This window comes from Verticillium dahliae, genomic scaffold, assembly GCF_000150675.1.
Source record: "Verticillium dahliae VdLs.17 supercont1.30 genomic scaffold, whole genome shotgun sequence".
Classification (NCBI taxonomy): Eukaryota; Fungi; Ascomycota; class Sordariomycetes; order Glomerellales; family Plectosphaerellaceae; genus Verticillium; species Verticillium dahliae.
In genome coordinates this window covers 225431-242878 of record NW_009276933.1, presented here as the reverse complement: position 1 = coordinate 242878, position 17448 = coordinate 225431, and the positions used below count along the sequence as shown (strand labels likewise).

At 54.8% G+C, this 17448-nt stretch overlaps 6 protein-coding genes across 6 annotated transcripts; 4 read left to right on the top strand and 2 right to left on the bottom strand.

The window, feature by feature from the left end:
* Positions 1–364: 364 nt before the first annotated feature.
* Positions 365–1961, bottom strand: VDAG_10028 (WD repeat domain phosphoinositide-interacting protein; the record flags this gene model as incomplete). Its single annotated transcript, XM_009655785.1, has 3 exons — positions 365–413; positions 472–1555; positions 1901–1961. The coding sequence occupies 3 exons, from the start codon at positions 1959–1961 to the stop codon at positions 365–367; spliced, it is 1194 nt and encodes a 397-aa protein (XP_009654080.1).
* Positions 1962–2793: 832 nt separating this feature from the next.
* On the top strand, positions 2794–5234 carry VDAG_10027 (leucine carboxyl methyltransferase; the record flags this gene model as incomplete). The annotated part of the gene is made up of 6 exons (XM_009655784.1): positions 2794–2868; positions 2938–3158; positions 3230–3603; positions 3702–3778; positions 3987–4703; positions 4776–5234. The coding sequence occupies 6 exons, from the start codon at positions 2794–2796 to the stop codon at positions 5232–5234; spliced, it is 1923 nt and encodes a 640-aa protein (XP_009654079.1).
* Positions 5235–5828: 594 nt separating this feature from the next.
* On the top strand, positions 5829–6599 carry VDAG_10026 (uncharacterized protein; the record flags this gene model as incomplete). The annotated part of the gene is made up of 1 exon (XM_009655783.1): positions 5829–6599. The coding sequence occupies one exon, from the start codon at positions 5829–5831 to the stop codon at positions 6597–6599; it is 771 nt and encodes a 256-aa protein (XP_009654078.1).
* Positions 6600–6988: 389 nt separating this feature from the next.
* On the bottom strand, positions 6989–9026 carry VDAG_10025 (uncharacterized protein; the record flags this gene model as incomplete). Its single annotated transcript, XM_009655782.1, has 4 exons — positions 6989–7726; positions 7799–8744; positions 8812–8867; positions 8928–9026. The coding sequence occupies 4 exons, from the start codon at positions 9024–9026 to the stop codon at positions 6989–6991; spliced, it is 1839 nt and encodes a 612-aa protein (XP_009654077.1).
* A 1647-nt stretch (positions 9027–10673) lies between these two features.
* Positions 10674–12786, top strand: VDAG_10024 (phenol hydroxylase; the record flags this gene model as incomplete). Its single annotated transcript, XM_009655781.1, has 4 exons — positions 10674–10713; positions 10793–11415; positions 11481–11774; positions 11833–12786. 4 exons carry the CDS (start codon positions 10674–10676, stop codon positions 12784–12786), a joined length of 1911 nt encoding a protein of 636 aa, XP_009654076.1.
* Positions 12787–14370: 1584 nt separating this feature from the next.
* On the top strand, positions 14371–17172 carry VDAG_10023 (uncharacterized protein; the record flags this gene model as incomplete). The annotated part of the gene is made up of 5 exons (XM_009655780.1): positions 14371–14399; positions 14468–14571; positions 14683–15158; positions 15537–16424; positions 16477–17172. 5 exons carry the CDS (start codon positions 14371–14373, stop codon positions 17170–17172), a joined length of 2193 nt encoding a protein of 730 aa, XP_009654075.1.
* Between the last annotated feature and the right edge of the window lie 276 nt (positions 17173–17448).

Sequence of the window (17448 nt, the reverse complement as noted above, 5' to 3'; positions counted from 1 at the left end):
AGGCTTGTGTTCTCACAGACACTTTCAACTTTCTGACAAGTTAAGGGAACATGTTACCAAGGAGGGCAGGCGTATGGCAGCGACCGCACTGCACACAAGTAAGGGTCATTATTTAAAGCACTACTATACCAATAGGATGCTTATTCGGATTGCACCCTGAATGCGATGAACGAAGGCAAGAAACAAAGGCTCAGGAGTCCAGTCGTCATGAGCCTGATCCCAGATGCCATTGCCAGGATGATTAGCGTGGAGTGGATGTCTTCGGTTATACCGGGGGCCCCAGAGGGCCCTGAGTCGACGACAAATGGTTGGCTGGGGGTCTGGCAGGCGGAGAACAAGATAATACCGAATCATGCACCGTGCCTCAGGCCCCGTATGCAGAAACGTCCAGTTTATCATCGCTGTCAAGAACACTAAACACGATGAGTTCCACGGTCGTTAGATCATGTCAAGGTGTCTCGGGCAACGTACGAGAATTGCTTGAGCAGGTAGCCTTCGCCGCCCTGCTCCATGTCAATGTTGAAGACGTAGAAACCGCCGTCGCTTGTGACTACCATCACCTGAGGGCTGTTACTGCTCATGGCGACAACACTTCTCAGCGGCCCAGTGGACGGAGTGGATGATCCCCCTCCATTATTGTTGAGACTTCGCGAAGTGATCGGCCCCGGTTGAGATGACCTGGGAATCTTTATGTACGCGAAGTCCCTCGTTGGCTCCCACATCTCTGTGACGGTCTGCGGCAAGTAGGACCCTACAACGCCGGCCACACTTCGGCCCATTATCTGGGAAGAACGACGCAGCATGCTGCTGAACGATCCACTCTGCCTTCTATGGGCCTGAGCGGCGTGGTCGTTGCCACCATTACTCGAACTCGCGCCATCAGCCACTTCACTCCGTGGAGAATTAGCTGCACTTCCAACCGGAGACACGTTGGTGCTGTCGTGGCTGCGAGCCCTCGACCAGCGGTCCTGTCGAGGCGAAGATGGTGTTTCGGCTGTCGCAGTAGCTGTCGCTGGAGAGGCGCCCAGGCGGAAGATATGGACCGTATCCGAGGTGGAAGAAACGCAGAGCAGGGTGGAGCTCAGGTTGAAGGACATGCTATATATGGTGGAAGGATATGTGCCGCGGCGAAATTGGTAGAGCTTCTGACCCTTAGGGATGGAGAAAACGCGGATGATGGTCCCCGTCTCACTGGCCGTGGCCAGGAGCGTCCCCTCGGCGTTGAGTGAAATGCAACACAGAGGGGACCGGTGTGCCTCAATGACGTTGACAGCCTTGAGAGCGACAGTATCAAAGACGAGCACCTCGCCGGAAGTGGGTGCGACATAGTTTGACAGAGGAGGCGCATGCGCGGGACGCCTGTCGCCGCTTTCGTCTCGGGGCTTCGGTAGCGGATATGCGATATAGCAGTTCTCTGAGGACGGCGATAGGGCACAGATGGCGTTTGGGTTTGGGGAGGTCGGGATGGTATATAGAAGGCTCATGTTGGAGATGTCGTACAGGTAGATTTCGGACTCCAAGACAACGGCCAGTCGTTTTCGGTTCAGGCGGACGGCTAGCACAGCAGATGGGAACGTGAGCTCGCATATGACGGAGGATCTCTACAGCGGCCTGCCTGTCAGTACTCGGTTCGCTGGTCGAGGAAGGGCGCATGCCCGCTTGCCTTGGTATTCTGTATGATCAAGTGGCGGGGAGATAGGATCAGGGCGACCAGGGACGTGGAGAAGAGCATTTCAATAATCGCAATGTTTCCGTCATCGCTGCTGAAGATTTTCGAGAACGGATCGGTGTGGTATATGCGGAAGCCCTTGGAGGTACCTAATGAGATGGGGCCAAGGCCGCGGATCAGCAAAGGTCAGGGCAATGCATCGAGTCTGCTAGGGGGGCATGGTCTACTGACCAACAGCGAGACAGCTGTGATCCTGGTTGAATGTTATGAAGTTGAGCGTCGGGGTCGTCATGTTTTGGTTATGGAGAGGGTAGGCTCCCTCCTTGTGCTTGGAACCCAGCTCTCGCAAGCCGGGCGGTTTCAAAAGCGTCAAGAGGGTGACTTGTAGCAAGCAGACACTCGTTGAGAAAACCTGGTATCTAAGAGGTCTCAGATGAGACAGACAGTCGTTCTTCGAAGACAGCGATTAACGAGCCATGGGCTGCCGGTAGCGCTGTAGCGTGGGCAGAAAGCTCCCGGGCGCCTAGACAATGCGATGGGTTCTATGACACAAGTCACAAGTGCGAGCTCGTGTCTGCAATCGCGTGTTGCAGTAGCGAATTCCTGTCAACTCGTGAAGAGCACGGAAAGGACGAATCCCGGGGGGGGGGGGAGGGTTCCGACAGCAGGCGAGGCTGGGAGGCGCAGGTCGAAGCGTCGTCTTGCCGTTCGCTGCGGGGGAGCTGTCCGTAGATAGATCACGAGCTGGGCAGCTGCAGTGGATACGCATCCCGAACGAGCAGGGTTACTTACTTAGGTGGCTGAAAGCTGGGCTCGCGCACAGTTCGCCATAGTACGGTGCTACACAATGCATGGAGAAGCAGTGGGCCCGACGACTCGGTCAGACACTGAAGGTGGCAGCAACCCTGTCTGACCGAAAGTACCCTTGATTTCCCACCCACTAAGCTCAATGTACCTCCCACATGGTGGGGGGGCCTTACCCGCAAACACCAGCAATGGGGTCCAAAATGGGAGTGCATCGGGGTGAAGAAAACCTCGTCTTTCTCGTTGCATACGATTCTCCATCTGCCTGTCAATAACCGACACACGCTACGTCTCACTGCGTCAAGGCCCGCAGCCACAAAATGACACCACCACCAGTCGTCCCTGCTGGAAATGGTCAGCAGGATGGGCAGAGCTTGGATGAGTTGGTGATGGGAGTATATCACCCTTCCCCTTTAGACTCATGCTGTGGAAAGCCTCTAACAAAGCCATCTTGGGCCAGGTAGACAAATAGCAGCTCCATCGTGTCGAAAAGAAGTGTTGAGAAGCTTTACTACCCTGACGAGCCGCATTTCTACCGTTTCTTTGTGCCGCGATTTCAAAGGCGAGCACCACTGGTCAACCGCGGTTACCACCTGAGAATCAAAGTCATCGACACCATTGTTCGCAACTTTCTACGCGAGCCCACGTCTCGCAAGAAGGTGATTGTCAATCTTGGATGTGGAAGGTGACCCCTCCTCTCCGTCAGATTTTGGCTTGCCAGCCTACAGCTACTAACTGATGTGTTCATCCATGTAGCGATGTGTTGCCATGGCAGTGTCATGCACGCTACCCAGAGCTGGCCGGCGACACTATGTTTGTCGATGTCGATTTTCCAGACTTGATGGAGAGGAAACGCAATATAGTGTTGGCCCATCCCGAGCTTTCCAGCCTGCTGGGGTCCTCCTGCGTGATGGGCGCTGCGGGCTCCCCAATTCTGCTCCAAAGTGCCCTGTATTCACTTATTGCCTGCGACTTGCGCCAGCCTTCAGTCCTTCAAGACTGCCTGTCCAAAGTCACAGGTGCAGACACACTTGATGTCAGCTTCCTATTCGTGGCTGAGGTGTCAATCACCTACTTAGAGACCCGAGCAGCCGATGAAGTCATCCGCTGGGCCAGCTCGATCGGTTCTGGTATGTCACTCTGCAGCACTCCCAGACGGCAACTTCCATCATGTGTTTAAACCGCTTGCTCACTGTCCACTGTAGCTCAGTTCTGTTTACTTGAGCAGCTGCTCCCAGATGGCCCGGAGCATCCTTTTGCAAAGACGATGATGAGACACTTCAGCAAGATGAATACACCACTGAGGTCTGTGTCGCAGTATCCCACCTTGGCGGACCAACACCGGCGTTTTGAATCTCGAGGCTGGGCGACTGTGAAGAGCTGGCCTCTATGGGAGGCTTGGGCAGACGACTACTTCATGACGGCGGCCGAAAGGAACCACCTCGACAGCATGGAACCTTTCGACGAATGGGAGGAGTTTGCTCTTTTTGGGAGTCACTACTTCGTACTCCAGGCAAGCAATAAATCCACGGGAGAACCTTCGACGCCGCGACCACCACAGGAACAGCCGAGCACGCTTGAAAAGTGGCGAATAGCCATGCGACTTGATGAGCCACCGAAAGGCGTGTCACTGCGACGCTTTGGCGCTGCTGTTCAAATTGCCGTGCCTGAGAGACCCAAACATCTCTGTCATATTCTCGGCCAAGGACCCGGATCGCGTCTCAGCTCCCTTGACGTTCACTCCATCTCGGAAGAGGTCATTCAAGCGACATCGTCAGGCAATGGACCCTCACAGAGAGTGTGCTTCACTCTCACAGACCTGGGCAGCGCAGGGGTAATGCTCGCTGGTGGGCGCGCCTCTCCTACTGCGCCGTCGAAGGAAACCTGGATCTATACCGCGTCATCGGGGCGCTGGTATAGGTCCCACGACCTGCCCATGCCATCTTTTCGGCACTCGGCGGTCAGGCTAGGCTCGTCTTCGCTGGCTCTTGTTGTAGGGGGAAAGACGGACAAGCACAGCGTGGCGACAGCGTGTCATGTATTCGATCCGAAGATCGGCTGGCGGACTTGTAAGCTTCGCGGGACATGCCCGGCCGTCTTCGGGGCGACCTTGATTGACTGCCCCAAAACTAATGCTGCGGCCTACACGGGAGCCCTGATTGGTGGTATGCACGAGGATGGCACATGCAATCAGTCGACTTTCTTCTGGGAACTAGATATGGATGGCTCGGTAAGTGTGATCAACGCGATCTCGCATGGTGCAGACCAAATAGGCCAAACGGGACTTACTAACAGTCCACAGTCTGACCTCTCCATATCTTTCAGACGCGGTGCGGATGCAGACCCCTCACTAACTGGGCACCATTCAAGCCTGCATAGATTCGGAGCCAACTGCCTCCCCACGCCTGATGGATGCTTCCTCCTCTTCGGCGGTGTCACGGCGGGCTCTCAGCTGCCACAAGATCAGGATATACTGGTGCTCAAGATGGGAGCGAATGGTTTCAATGCAGTCGCTTGTCTTGTCGACGTTGATGAGAAGCGTAGTCTGCGCCCCTTTTTCATTGGGTCCTCTGTCGTATATATCGGGCACCACCAGTATGTTATCCTTGGGGGCGGCGCGACCTGTTACGGATTTGGAGGCTACTGGTCGAGGGGCACGTATAGCATCGTGTTCGACACTGCAAACGATATGGTGGGAGAGCCAGCCGCCGGTAAAGCGGCACCTCTACCTGTGCGATATGCGCACACAAACGACATTTAAGTTCTCAAATAGGATCATGGCATTTGGGCAGATGCATTGAAGTAGAGATGTGGCTGGCTCGACTACCTAGCTGCAAAGAAGAGTCACTTGACATGTGTTGAACTCCTTACTCCTGGGCTACCTTACCTAGGTATGGTACCTAGTTACTCCGAGGGTACCTACCTAAGTAGCTGGGTCAGGCTGGGCTACAGTTTTGATTTAAATGGATGAGTGACATCATCCGCCCTCCAGTGTGTCGCAATCGAACCACATCACACCTCGTGAGCAGATGCCCACTCCCACAGCTCAGAGGACTGCGTTTTAGCTGCATGAGATACCTAGCGGTCGGCGTTCATGACGATAGCTGACCACCTACTCAAGGAAGGTCCTTGAGTCGGGTCTTTTGATTGGCGCACCACCAGGTCTTTCGCATGATGCACTTCTGACCCTGTCATACCCATTTCCCTTGACCTCAGTCAGCATCGCATTTTGGTTTCCCAATAGTACTTGCAATATCTTGCTGGATTATTCACAGCCCTCTTTTGATCCCGATTTTTTTTGCGCATACTGAGTCCTTCGCACACCAAGTCGCATTTCTGCCCACACCCTCGAGACATGTCACGGTTTTACGAGCAAGGCGCAGGGGAAGATTTCTACCGCGGGCGAGCCCCGCGCCGCGACTTCTCGCCCGGTCCGTTTCCAGACGACAGGCCGCAGTATCGCAATTACACATACAACCCAGGCCCTACACACGAGTATCTCCAAGTTCCGGATGACTACGGTCGTCCGCGCTCTCTGCCGCCTCAGCATGGTGTCATCCAACGCCCACCTTCTCGTCACGACCGCAGCGACGCCTACCGCACCCGGTCCTCCTCTCGTCCCAGCCGTCACGAACGTCATTCCAACGACAGAAGCCCTATTGATCGCGCCCGCCATGCAGTTGACAGCACCTTCACGCAGACCTCGTCCGGTCTGGGTGTCGGGCTCCTCGGCGCCGTTGTCGGCGGCCTAGCTGCACGCGAGGCGAGCGATGCCGCCACGCGATCGCGAGATAAGAAGGCCGCGGCTGTAGGCTCGTATAAGGGCCGTACGAGCGAGACTGACAGGTCGCGGGTCATGTCGACTGTCGTCGGTGCCATCGTCGGTGGCCTCGGAGCGAATGCCATCGAGAAGCGCTTCGAGAACGCCCGTGAAAGACATCGAAGGGAGCAAGAGGCGTGGGAGCAGAAGTGGGGCTCATCTGGTGGGCGGCCGCGCCGTGGTGACAGTCGCGGCAGATTCTATGATCGAGACTTGGGATGGGGTAACAGTGACGACTTTGGCACACCGGCTCACCGAATGCCACGCAGGTTGGCGAGCCATGATGAATTTCGGCACAGGGGGTGATATCTGGCTGCTATGAGGCCTGGCGATTGAGGTTTGGGCTATCAGGATGCAACGCTAGCATCATACCACGGGACTTGGCGTTCGCCTTTTGCTTTGTATGTTTTTGATGTGGGCTTGGGGGTTCAGGCTTTGGTTGATACAGGACGAAGCGAGTACACCAGGACGCCAGCGTTTTACAATAATCTACATTGAGCCGTCCATGTTCTACCCTGCTTGAGACTGCGATGTCTTGCTTTGTCAAGACAAGACTACCTTATACAATGTCCGAACATATCCTGGTGGTACACCTATACTACTTCCCAACCCCCTTCCTTGAAACCTGTCAAAAGAATCCAGTGACGGATTCTAACCTACTATCGTGGGCAGCCGACGGAATAGCCAACTGGCAACTAGTGCGAGCCACGAAACTCGAGTGGTGAACCACCGCCGTCATCTCGATTGGCGTCTTTACCATTCAGGGCCCCAGCCTGATCTATGTCATTGACTCCTTCATTGCCTGAAGAGTCCCAGTGGTGTTGTTTCCGGTAGTCGTGGAACATTCCCTGTTGCTCGGTGACGCCGGGTCTTGTTCGCTGACTGCGGTACGACCGCTCGCGCTCGACAATGACCTTGAAGAACTGGGCGATTTCAGCAAGCGCAACCTGCTGTACGTCAGAGCAGCCGATCGTGTTGAAGAGAGATTGCGAGTCGACCAGCTGCTTGGCAATGACCGAGTCGGGCTGACAGAAGGTACGGATGCGCATGGCGCGCGCGTTGACCTTCATGGCGTGTAGAAGCCCAGCAATCTCGAGCGGATTTCCCTGGCGACGGCCGAAGAAGCGGAAATCGGTGAGGTGAAGGTTGATGAGCTCTAACTGTGTCTCCAGGTCATATCGGAAGCCTACGACGCGGGGACGGCCTTTGCCTTTCCAGCCATTGGCGATAACCTTCAGCTTATCTGTATCCAGGCGACCGTGGCCGAGCTCGTTGGTAATGTATGCATGGATGGCATTGCTGACTTGGAATTCTAGTTCGCAGTATAGAAGACTTTGCTCGCGAGGGTCCAGTGATATGGCTAATTTGTCGGCTTTTGGGGGGCTGGCGTCCTTCTCGACCTCACGAGGCCGCCGCACGGTCTTGCTCTCAGTCTGTATCTCGTCAGTCTTTGATGATGTTTTCCCAACTGTCGTGAAGAGCAGTCTGCACCGCGAATGACATACCATGCCCTTGGCCATTTTTTTGATGCTATCCAGAAGCCCTGTCTTCTTCGGTGAGCCATTCTTCTTCTTGTGTTCCGGGGTTTGATTGGTGTTGGGACGCTTAAGCCAACCCTGTTCCCCGATGAGTGTTTTGCCGCCAATCTTTTGCACAGGAAGACCCTCAAAAGCAAAGTAAGTGACGAGAGGAGAATATGAGTCTGCCTCAGCTGTCACTTGCTTCAGCTGTTCTGCCCGCGTGGCAAGCTGGGGCGCTTGGCGGGGGCTCTCGGCGCATCGTCGCTCTGGATGCGGGCTACGATTGCGCGTAGGGCTTTTCAAAGGTTCTGGACCAAGTAGTTCAGGACTTGAAATCTCCATGGGATCCCAGTCGCGGTATGCTTGCAGGGCGTCGTCAATGCGACGCGACACGGTACTCTTCTCAATAGACAACGGGCGTACACGAGCATCTGCCCGGTGCTCTTCTTGTGAGTACACCGAGGACCAGCTGTCATCTACAGGCGCAAATACAGGATGAGACTTGAGAGGGTGACAAGCGGCCGGTACCGTCGGAGCGCGATGCACAAAGGTTCCATACTTTCTGGCCTCGTCGACGACTATGCGGTTTGGCGTGTTCTGGCACCGACGTTCGGCAATCGTTCCCGACAGTCTTCCGATCTTATCGGAAAACGGAGGCATGAGGTCGGAGAACGTGGTTGAGGTGCTGCAACGCTTGTACTCCCCTCGCTTCTGGTAAGGGGACGGGCTCAATTCGTCGTTGCCTTGGTGTTTCGATCTGTTGTGGCGAGGGATCTGAGGAATCGATTTTGTGAAAGAACTCATGCCTTGGCTGGATAGACCGTGTTGTTCTGGGTCCTTATTGAATTCATGCAACGCGTTCTTGATGGCGTCTTGGTCACCCTCAAGACCAATGGGACTCTTGCAATTCACGTTGCTGTGACTAGAGAACCTATCAGAAAACCCAGTCTCCATCAGCGACATCTGCCGTGTGTAAGGGACCAGACTCTTAAACTCACACATCAGCCAAACGGTCCATCTGATACTCCGTCAGATCCATGTTGATATGAACAGACTGTCGAGGTAGTCGTTTATGGGGCGAGAGTGATCGCGCTCGGCTAGGCGACACGGATACAAAAGTGCCATGAATCGGACTCCGAGTGTCCTCCCTGTTGACGGGGTTGTCCAGGCTCCTGCCTTTCCTCTGGTGCGTGCCAAATGTCTTGTCGAGCATGGTAGCTATATCCCTTGCAACGACTGAAGCGAAGCTTTCTGGCGGGCACTGGATCCTGGAGCTGGAATGCGCTGTGCCTCGAGGTGAGGAAACTAGGGTAGAGCAGGTTCCAGAAAAGCCAGAGACGCTTGGCGTGTATAGTTGCGGTGCAGTCCAACTGGGGAAAGGCCCGACCTCTTCCGGATCCCTGAAAAGGTCACTATCCAGGCCGTCTATCCAGTGTTGAAGACGTGACGCCTTTGACAATGGCGACTCTGGTAGTGATGTCACGGGTCAGTAGAAGGTCTGTGTTGCTATTGTCAATGAAGAGGTGAATGGGAGTCCGCCGTTGGTTATTGTGATCCGGGTCGGTGGCGCGTTTTGCACTATTGACCCTTCCACGTCGTCGCGCTCCTGCCAATGCTCACCGCACTAGGGGGAAAGGCAACCAACATACCTTGCCAGGTACAGGCAAAGAAGAGTCTTCCAAGATATGCTGACCTGTATGATGTGATGTGACATACCTGAGTTGAGGTCCTGTGCTCCAGCTGGACGACCACAGTCATCCGGCTCCAGCTTCAGGTCCGGCTGCGGCGAGGAGGAGTCATCCTGCCGTACCATTATAGAAACCATCTTACCGTTAGCGAGAATGCAGTCATCGATCATGTCCTTCAGTGTAAGACGAAGATGGCTCCCTCGATGGACTCAATTACTTGAACATCACCAGATACTCTACAACATCGCCATCTTTGGTTGCTTGTCTCGTGAGATCGGCTGCAAAGTCTGCGCAAGACCGCAGCATTGCCCAACCCAATTCCAAGCACCTGGTTCAGTCATCGACAGGGACCATCCTGGGAATGGCCATGGTGGTCCTGTTGCTTTTCCATCCGCGGCCAAATTCGGCTGGACTGTGCCATTGCGTCCGCAGTCATAGCGGACTGACTATAGAACGACTGTTGTTGGCACTCCAGGGCTGTGAAGAATGGGAAAATCGGAGCATGGGCATGTCGTTAACTTCCTCCAGTCGAGAGCGGTATGGCAATTCCGAGCCTCAGCTCAGAGTCGGAACGGTCTCCTCACCGGCTACCAGGTAAGTAAAAAGGTACGTACCAGTCGGATTTCCCGACTACGACGACCGACGCTAAGCCACCAATGACATGCCGCTTATATCACACAGCGACAACGAAGAGTCCGGCGACCCACCATCATCACTACCGAGTCGACTTCCCGGCGTGGGGCAAACGTGCGTCCTGGCCTTGCGACTCCTCACTCTCTCCAAGGCCGGGCATTCTGGCTGGCAATGATTCAGGCCCCGCCTCCTGGTCCTGCCACCAAACAGATCCCGGGAATATGGGACTCTTCGCAGGGCAGAGCGAGAGCCCTGGATCGCGGGGTCAATTACCGTTCCCTCTACCCGTCCATGCTACTCCAGTAGCTCCCCACATGTCCCATTTAACGGCCGTGACTTCGGCATCCATCACGGCCACCTTTGACCTGAGTTATAAGCATCGCTGCCTCGCACTCCAGTCCTGCGTCCTTGAACCCTCACACATTCCGCGATCGGTACCATCTTCCGAGTGATCGGACTATCCCAACCATCCCTGTTCAGACCCAAAGTCCCTTTACAAGCGCTATCTTTTCCTTCCGAACTCCAAGGCCAATCTCAACATGACGGGCGCCTCCCGGGATGTTCCCAAATATGACATAGGTCAGTTTGTATAGTCCGCGCCGTCACTTCACGAGGCGACTGTTCTCTTATCATGATTCCGTTCTCATTCGTCGTACAGTCATCGTCGGTGCTGGCCCTGTTGGCCTCATGCTGTCTACTTGTCTGGCCAGGTGGGGCTACAAGATCAAGCATATTGACAACCGGCCGGAACCAACCAAGACGGGCCGTGCTGATGGCATTCAGCCGCGCTCTCTTGATCTTCTTCGCAACATGGGCCTCAAAACTCACATCATGGCCCACAAACCCGCTCGTGTCTTCGAGGTTGCCTTCTGGGATCCCGTGAGCAAAGGTGATGGCATCGCGAGGACCGGCACATGGGCGAGCTGCCCCAGCTTCATCGACGCGCGGTATCCCTTCACCACTCTCCTCCACCAGGGCCTCATTGAGCAAGTATTCATCTCAGACCTTACCAAGAACAACGTCAACATTCAGCGTCCGTGGACAATCTCAGGCTTCACTTCAGACGTCGCGCAAGACCCAGAGTACCCAGTCGAGGTGCAGCTGGAACACCAAGATGGAGGTGCTCAGGAGACGGTCCGTGCCAAGTATCTCTTTGGCGGCGAGGGTGCGAGATCTTTCATCAGGAACCAGCTCAACATCGGCATCAAGCACAAGGATCCCATTGAGCACGTATGGGGTGTCATGGACGGCGTTGTCCGGACCGACTTTCCCGACATCAAGGTTCGTGGTTGGCAGGCAACGAAAACGAAACGTCCATGTTTCATGTCGGCTGACTATGATAATAGATGAAGTGCACCATCCACAGCCCGCACGGCTCCATCATGGTGATCCCCCGGGAGAATAACATGGTGCGCCTGTACATTCAGATTGCCTCGTCGACCGATGCCGACTGGAACCCACGAAAGACGGCCACGGAGGCAGATGTCCAAGCTTCGGCGAAGCGCATTTTCCAACCGTATCATGTAGAGTGGGATCGTGTCGAATGGTACTCGGTGTACCCAATCGGTCAGGGTATTGCCGACCGCTACACGTTGGATCATCGTGTCTTCCTCGGTGGCGATGCGTGTCACACTCACAGTGTAAGTCTCAGAAACCGAAGCCGCCGTCGAACCGAACGCTAGCTAACGTGCCGAACAGCCCAAAGCAGGTCAGGGCATGAACACCGCTTTCCTGGACGCCCAGAACTTGGCCTGGAAGATCCATCTGGTCGAAGCTGGCTTCGCCCACCGGAATCTGCTGGCAACGTACGAAACCGAACGTAAGCACGTAGCGGAGGCTCTCCTCGACTTTGACAACAAGTACGCCAAGCTATTCTCGCAACGGCCTGATGCGGCGACAGAGGCGCAGGCTGCTTCCCGCAATGGGCAAGCCGATGCCGGTGACAATGATTTCATCAGGGCCTTCAAGGAGTCCTGCGAGTTTACCAGCGGCTACGGCGTTGCCTACAAGTCAAATGCCCTCAATTGGTCGCCAGAGCACCCCGCCCAGTCGCCGTTGATCAACCCTAGTGGGTCGAAGCTGCGTACAGGCCGCCTCTTGATCAACGCCAATGTGACGAGGGTCGTTGACGCGAACGTCGTCCATCTCGAACAAGAGGTGCCCATGAATGGCTCCTTCAGAATCTTTGTCTTCGCAGGCAAGCCATCAAAGACCAGCCGCGCTCTGAGCGACTTCGCGGACGGACTCCAGGCCAGGAATTCGTTCTATGCAACGAACCAGCGGTCGGATATCGACATGGTGTCTTACCATGAGACGCACAACCCTCACAGTCACTTCTTCACCATATGCACCATCTTCGCAGCGACGAGAAGTAGCATTGAGATTGCGCGCGACGTTCCCAAGCTGATGGCACGATATCGCGACCACGTTTATGCCGACGACCTCTGGGACCGAAGGGTGCCGGAAGCAAAGGCAGCCGCACATGCCAAGATGGGTCTGGATGAAGAGAAGGGAGGTGTTGTGGTTGTCCGACCTGACGGCTACGTGGGTGTTGTTGTGGGTTTGGCAGAAGGTTCTGGCACCGTTGACGCGTTGAATGAGTACTTCGCTTCCTTTGGCGCGAAGCAGGCGAGACTGTCTGCGCAACTTTGAAAGGAAAAGGCCCCACTGCCAGCAGCGGTGACCTTCTGAAGAACACGATCTGTTCTCATGTAACGATTAGTCCTATTTTCGCGAGTGGACACAGCAAGCCTGTACATGCTTTGTAGCTGTAGAAGTGCTGATTACACATGTATAAATTGAATTACCATGCAAAGGGAATATTCTATTCCAGAAGCATACAGCGCATTCGTCGATGGTTGTGACGATATTCGATGCAGCTACCTGTCTAGGCACCTGGGCAGGGTGGAATACACACCTGAGGTGCAGAATTGATTAACGGTGCCTGAAATGTGAAAGCTGATGAAGGGATCGGAATGACTTGTGACACGTGATTAGACATTGCTTAAGTGGAGTACTTTTGGTGTTGTGTGAATGCAGTTTGGACCCACCTCGAAACCTCCATGCTGCATTGCGACTTCCCTGTCTTGCATCAACCATCGCAGTCGCGCGTGAAGCCACGCTTTATTCAACTTTCCCACCCACCCACTACCTGACCTTTCCTGATACGAGCGCCGTTCTCTAGAGAATCAACCACGCGGATGCGCTGTAGAGAAACCATCAAGGCGCGACGCGATAACTGTCGTAACGACCAAGGCTCCTCTGGCTGCTATCCCCCCCCCGACGTGTGGAATTGTAATGTCCCCGACTTCCTTCACTATAGCATCTAGTCCTCCCACCCAACAATTCAGATCACTGCACTATGTGTATGTGGACGCTCCCAACTGTCTTATCACTACACCTAGTTCATCTTCATGTCGGCTTATTGCACTTGTTTGCGATGCCACTCCTCCTGTTCCCCTGCAACGTCGAACTCTCCCCCACCATGACCTGCGCACCTCTCTAGTCAAGCTACCTATTTCGCACCTCACCTGAATCCTAGCAAGCATCAGTTCAGCATACGTATAGCAGTGGAACTATCAGTGAAACACTGTAAGCTGACTGCAATGGCTTTACCAGAACCTGAAAATCTCCGGCGACAAAGGTTGATCGCCCAGGGCTTTCCCCTCGTCGACGTGCGCGACGTCAGCACTCACTGGAGGCCCATCAAATCGAACCACGCCAGGCTCCTCGACCCGACCAGCGCCATATTCCCACAGAGATGGAAACCTTACCATAACAACCCACTGCTTCTGTACAATCCACCCGAATTCGCATGTCCCGACGACCCTCTTCGCGGTTGCATCATTGCGAAGAAAGACAGCTGGATGCTCGCGACCCGTTACGACGGCTACAAGGCGTTCAAGCGAAGGAAGGCGGAACTTGCCAGGAAGGAAGGCACGACTCACAACTACGTTCCGAGATCTCATGCCTCCCATCGCGCCCGAGCCACCGACCCTGCGACCTCTACCCCAATTGCCAACGACAGGCCCAAGCAACACGGAGGAGTTGCCTCACTAGCAGGGAAGCATCAAAGTTGCCTCGTCGATGAGGATATCGCTCGTTCTTGGGAACGACAACAGGCTGGAACATTGCATGCTATTCCTTCGGCTACACGCAAGCGAAAGGCTGAAACCTTGGAGCCAGATAGTGTTGCTTCGGCGTGGGAACAGTCGTCTCTCCTACGCACTGCAAGCTATGCTCGCCCTGATCCAGGCCCTCGAGACGTATGTTGCCACCACTTGACTCTTATCACATACAGCAGACGCAGACTAACCGCACTAAAGCATACGAGCCGCTTCCGTGCCACTGCCCCAGGCCCCATGTCGTGGACCAGTCACGCCATGACAGAGATCATTGGAAAGTTGTCAGCTGTGGTTAGCAGTCTATTCGGACCCGGTACGTGATCGCTGTCTTGATTCATATCTTGGCCTTGCTCATTCTGATGCGTTACACCAGTCAGTCACAAATCCACTGCAGTCGAACAACGCACTACCGACTACCACACAGGCAATGTTGCCTTAAAGAAACGCCGACTCTCCCAGCGTGGGGATGATGACCCTTCGTGGATCGACGAGGATGCCAGATCCCGTCTCTGGGATCGTCATATCAAATGTCTTCACCAAGGACTCTCTCAGGCTACGATGTGCATCAAGGATCAGCATGCTGGTGACCTCGATCGTCGGAGTGCGCAACGCTTCAGCTACCGGGGCGACAAGTTTGCGCATCTGAAACTCGAGAATCTTGTCACACTTGTGATGCCAATCACACATGCCTCAGCTGCCATTGAGCACCTTTATTCCAGGGACATGCTTGAACAGGCGAAACACTATAACAAGACACCACAAGCCCGGGTTCGATACCGCCTTGAGAGAAATGGCGAAGACGTTTCTATCGACCACGCGATACGCCTGCTCGAGAATTTGCCTTCAGAACTTGTTCCTATCCTGGAATCCTGGCACGTGGATGATCGTTTGCTGAGGACGGTCTGCAATGATCTCTACGCTCTTCTGGCGAAACGACCCATTCCGAGTCTGGGTTGTTAATGCGAGGCGGAAACTCTCTCCCTGTGGGAGCGTATGGCACGCGTTCCTGCAGACGAGGATGTCGTCATGTCCGATCTCTCCAAACACGACAGTTTCGCCAGCTCTTTTGGCCATCCCAGGCGGCTTCCCAGAAGAGGACACCAACCGTGTAGCTGACGCGCAGCCGAATTTACACACAGCCGAGTTCGCTGCAAGCCGTTCTGCGCAATCTGAAATGCCGCTTGCCTCTTAAGACTCCTTACCTACATTCCACGACGTTATACCCTTTGACTTGATTCAAGCGCATTTTGTAGATCCACAATGTGCTGATTCATACAGCGAGAAGGGCTCCTTTTGATGCGGGGGCACAACCGGTCCATGCGATCCATTCTGAAGGACAAGCTAAGGTCAACGTCTTCGCCAAATGCGGCGCGAACATCCCGACACAGATCTCGCGATCATAACCCTGACCATTCTCCCTACAAGGCCCGCTCTTCTGTCGGATCGGCTATCGTATCGCCGGTCTCGAAGCGGTCTACTTCTAGATCACCACCCTCATACATCACGCGCCTTAAGTCGCCAAATTCGATGCGAATGACAGCCACAAGCTCGGCAAGCCTCTTCACCCCGACCTCGCCGTCACGACAGAACACGGGTCACTACTTTGTTTCAGCCGGTGGCAAAGAGGCTGAAGACGTGGTAGACGATGACCAGACAACCCAGATCGCGGAGGGTTCCAACACGAACCTTGTTCACAGGGAGGCGTATGATGACACTTTGAGCGGCAAGGAGGCTACACATTCCACTTCAATCAGGCTACTTTCTCATCGAGACATCGCCGACGGGCATCGAGATACAGCCAGGTATCTCCGTCATCATATAGATGAGCAGGAGGGGCAAGTAGAAAGCGATAGCGCCGACGAGAAGCAAGAAGACCGCGAGCATGACGTGCTCACTCGCCACGGTGCCAGCATCAACGTCCACATGCAAGAGGGGCTGCGAAAATACTATAGACCCAGTTCGCCATTCTCCGGGTCGGACCTTGATAAACAGCTCTCGGGTCTGCAAATAAGCGACGAGAGGCAATCGGCTTTAGATGAAGTCGCACTTCGCAGGCAGGTCGAAGAGGAAGAACGAGAATTTCTCGCAGCAGTTGCAGCCAAAGCGCGGCGGAGGCTGAGAAAAAGCGTGCTGATGCTGAGAAGCTGCTCAAGACGGGGGGCTTGCGTCCTCCTCACAAGCCATGGTGGCTCCGCTGTCAGATGACTGGTTGCGAAAGGTCGAAGCCTCCGTCACTCGCCAGGGTGCCAGCGTTGCGCGTACTTTTGAGGGGACCGAACTCACCCCCCGCGACTTTGCTAGAGTTGTTCCTCCGACGGAATGGCTCAACGATGAGATTGTCAACGGCACATTGCTATGGCTAGATCGCTTCATCAACCTTGCAGCCGGCGTCAGTGACGCTCGATCAGCGAACAGGAAGTGTCTTGCACTGTCGTCGTTTATCTGGAAGAGGATACAGGATGCTGGACCCGGGAGCACCGGCCGAGCGCTTCGCCGCTTTGGTGTATCCAAGGCGAACTTTGGCGACCTCGACACGGTTCTGCTACCAGTATGCGAGAACTCTCACTGGACGCTCATTGTGGTCCGACCCAAAATGCGGACCATTGCTCACATGGACTCATTGAGCGTTGCTGGATCCGCTAGTAAACTCAATCTGGCCCAGGCTTGGGTTAAGGCCGTTCTCGAAGAGAACTTCATCGAGGCTGAGTGGAGGGTGGTACGACACGAAGCCCCTCGACAGACAAACGGATACGACTGCGGCGTGCACACAATCACAAACGGCATGTGCATTGCTCTAGGTCTGAACGCTATTGACACCTATGCATCAGATCAGATGCCCCTGCAGCGACTTCGAATAGCTGCAATGCTACTGAATGGAGGTTTCAGCAAGGATTTCGATCTTGCCGGTCTGTGAGATGACGAGGGTTCAATGGTGCGGTGGAGAAGGGGGGGGGGGGGGGGGGCTTGAGGAGGCGGGGAAGGTTTCTTCTCAGCATCGTGACATCTGGTACCTTGCGTACGACACTTTGAGTTGTGCATGGACTTGGATACGGGCGTCACACAGTTAAATGTCATGGTAGCGCTGCAATTTGGGGCCGGATTTGGCAGGCGTTTGAAGTCAGTGATACCAGGAGTCGTAAGCAGCCACGGATGGCCAGCCACTCCTCCGAGTTGACGAATCTTTTAAGTT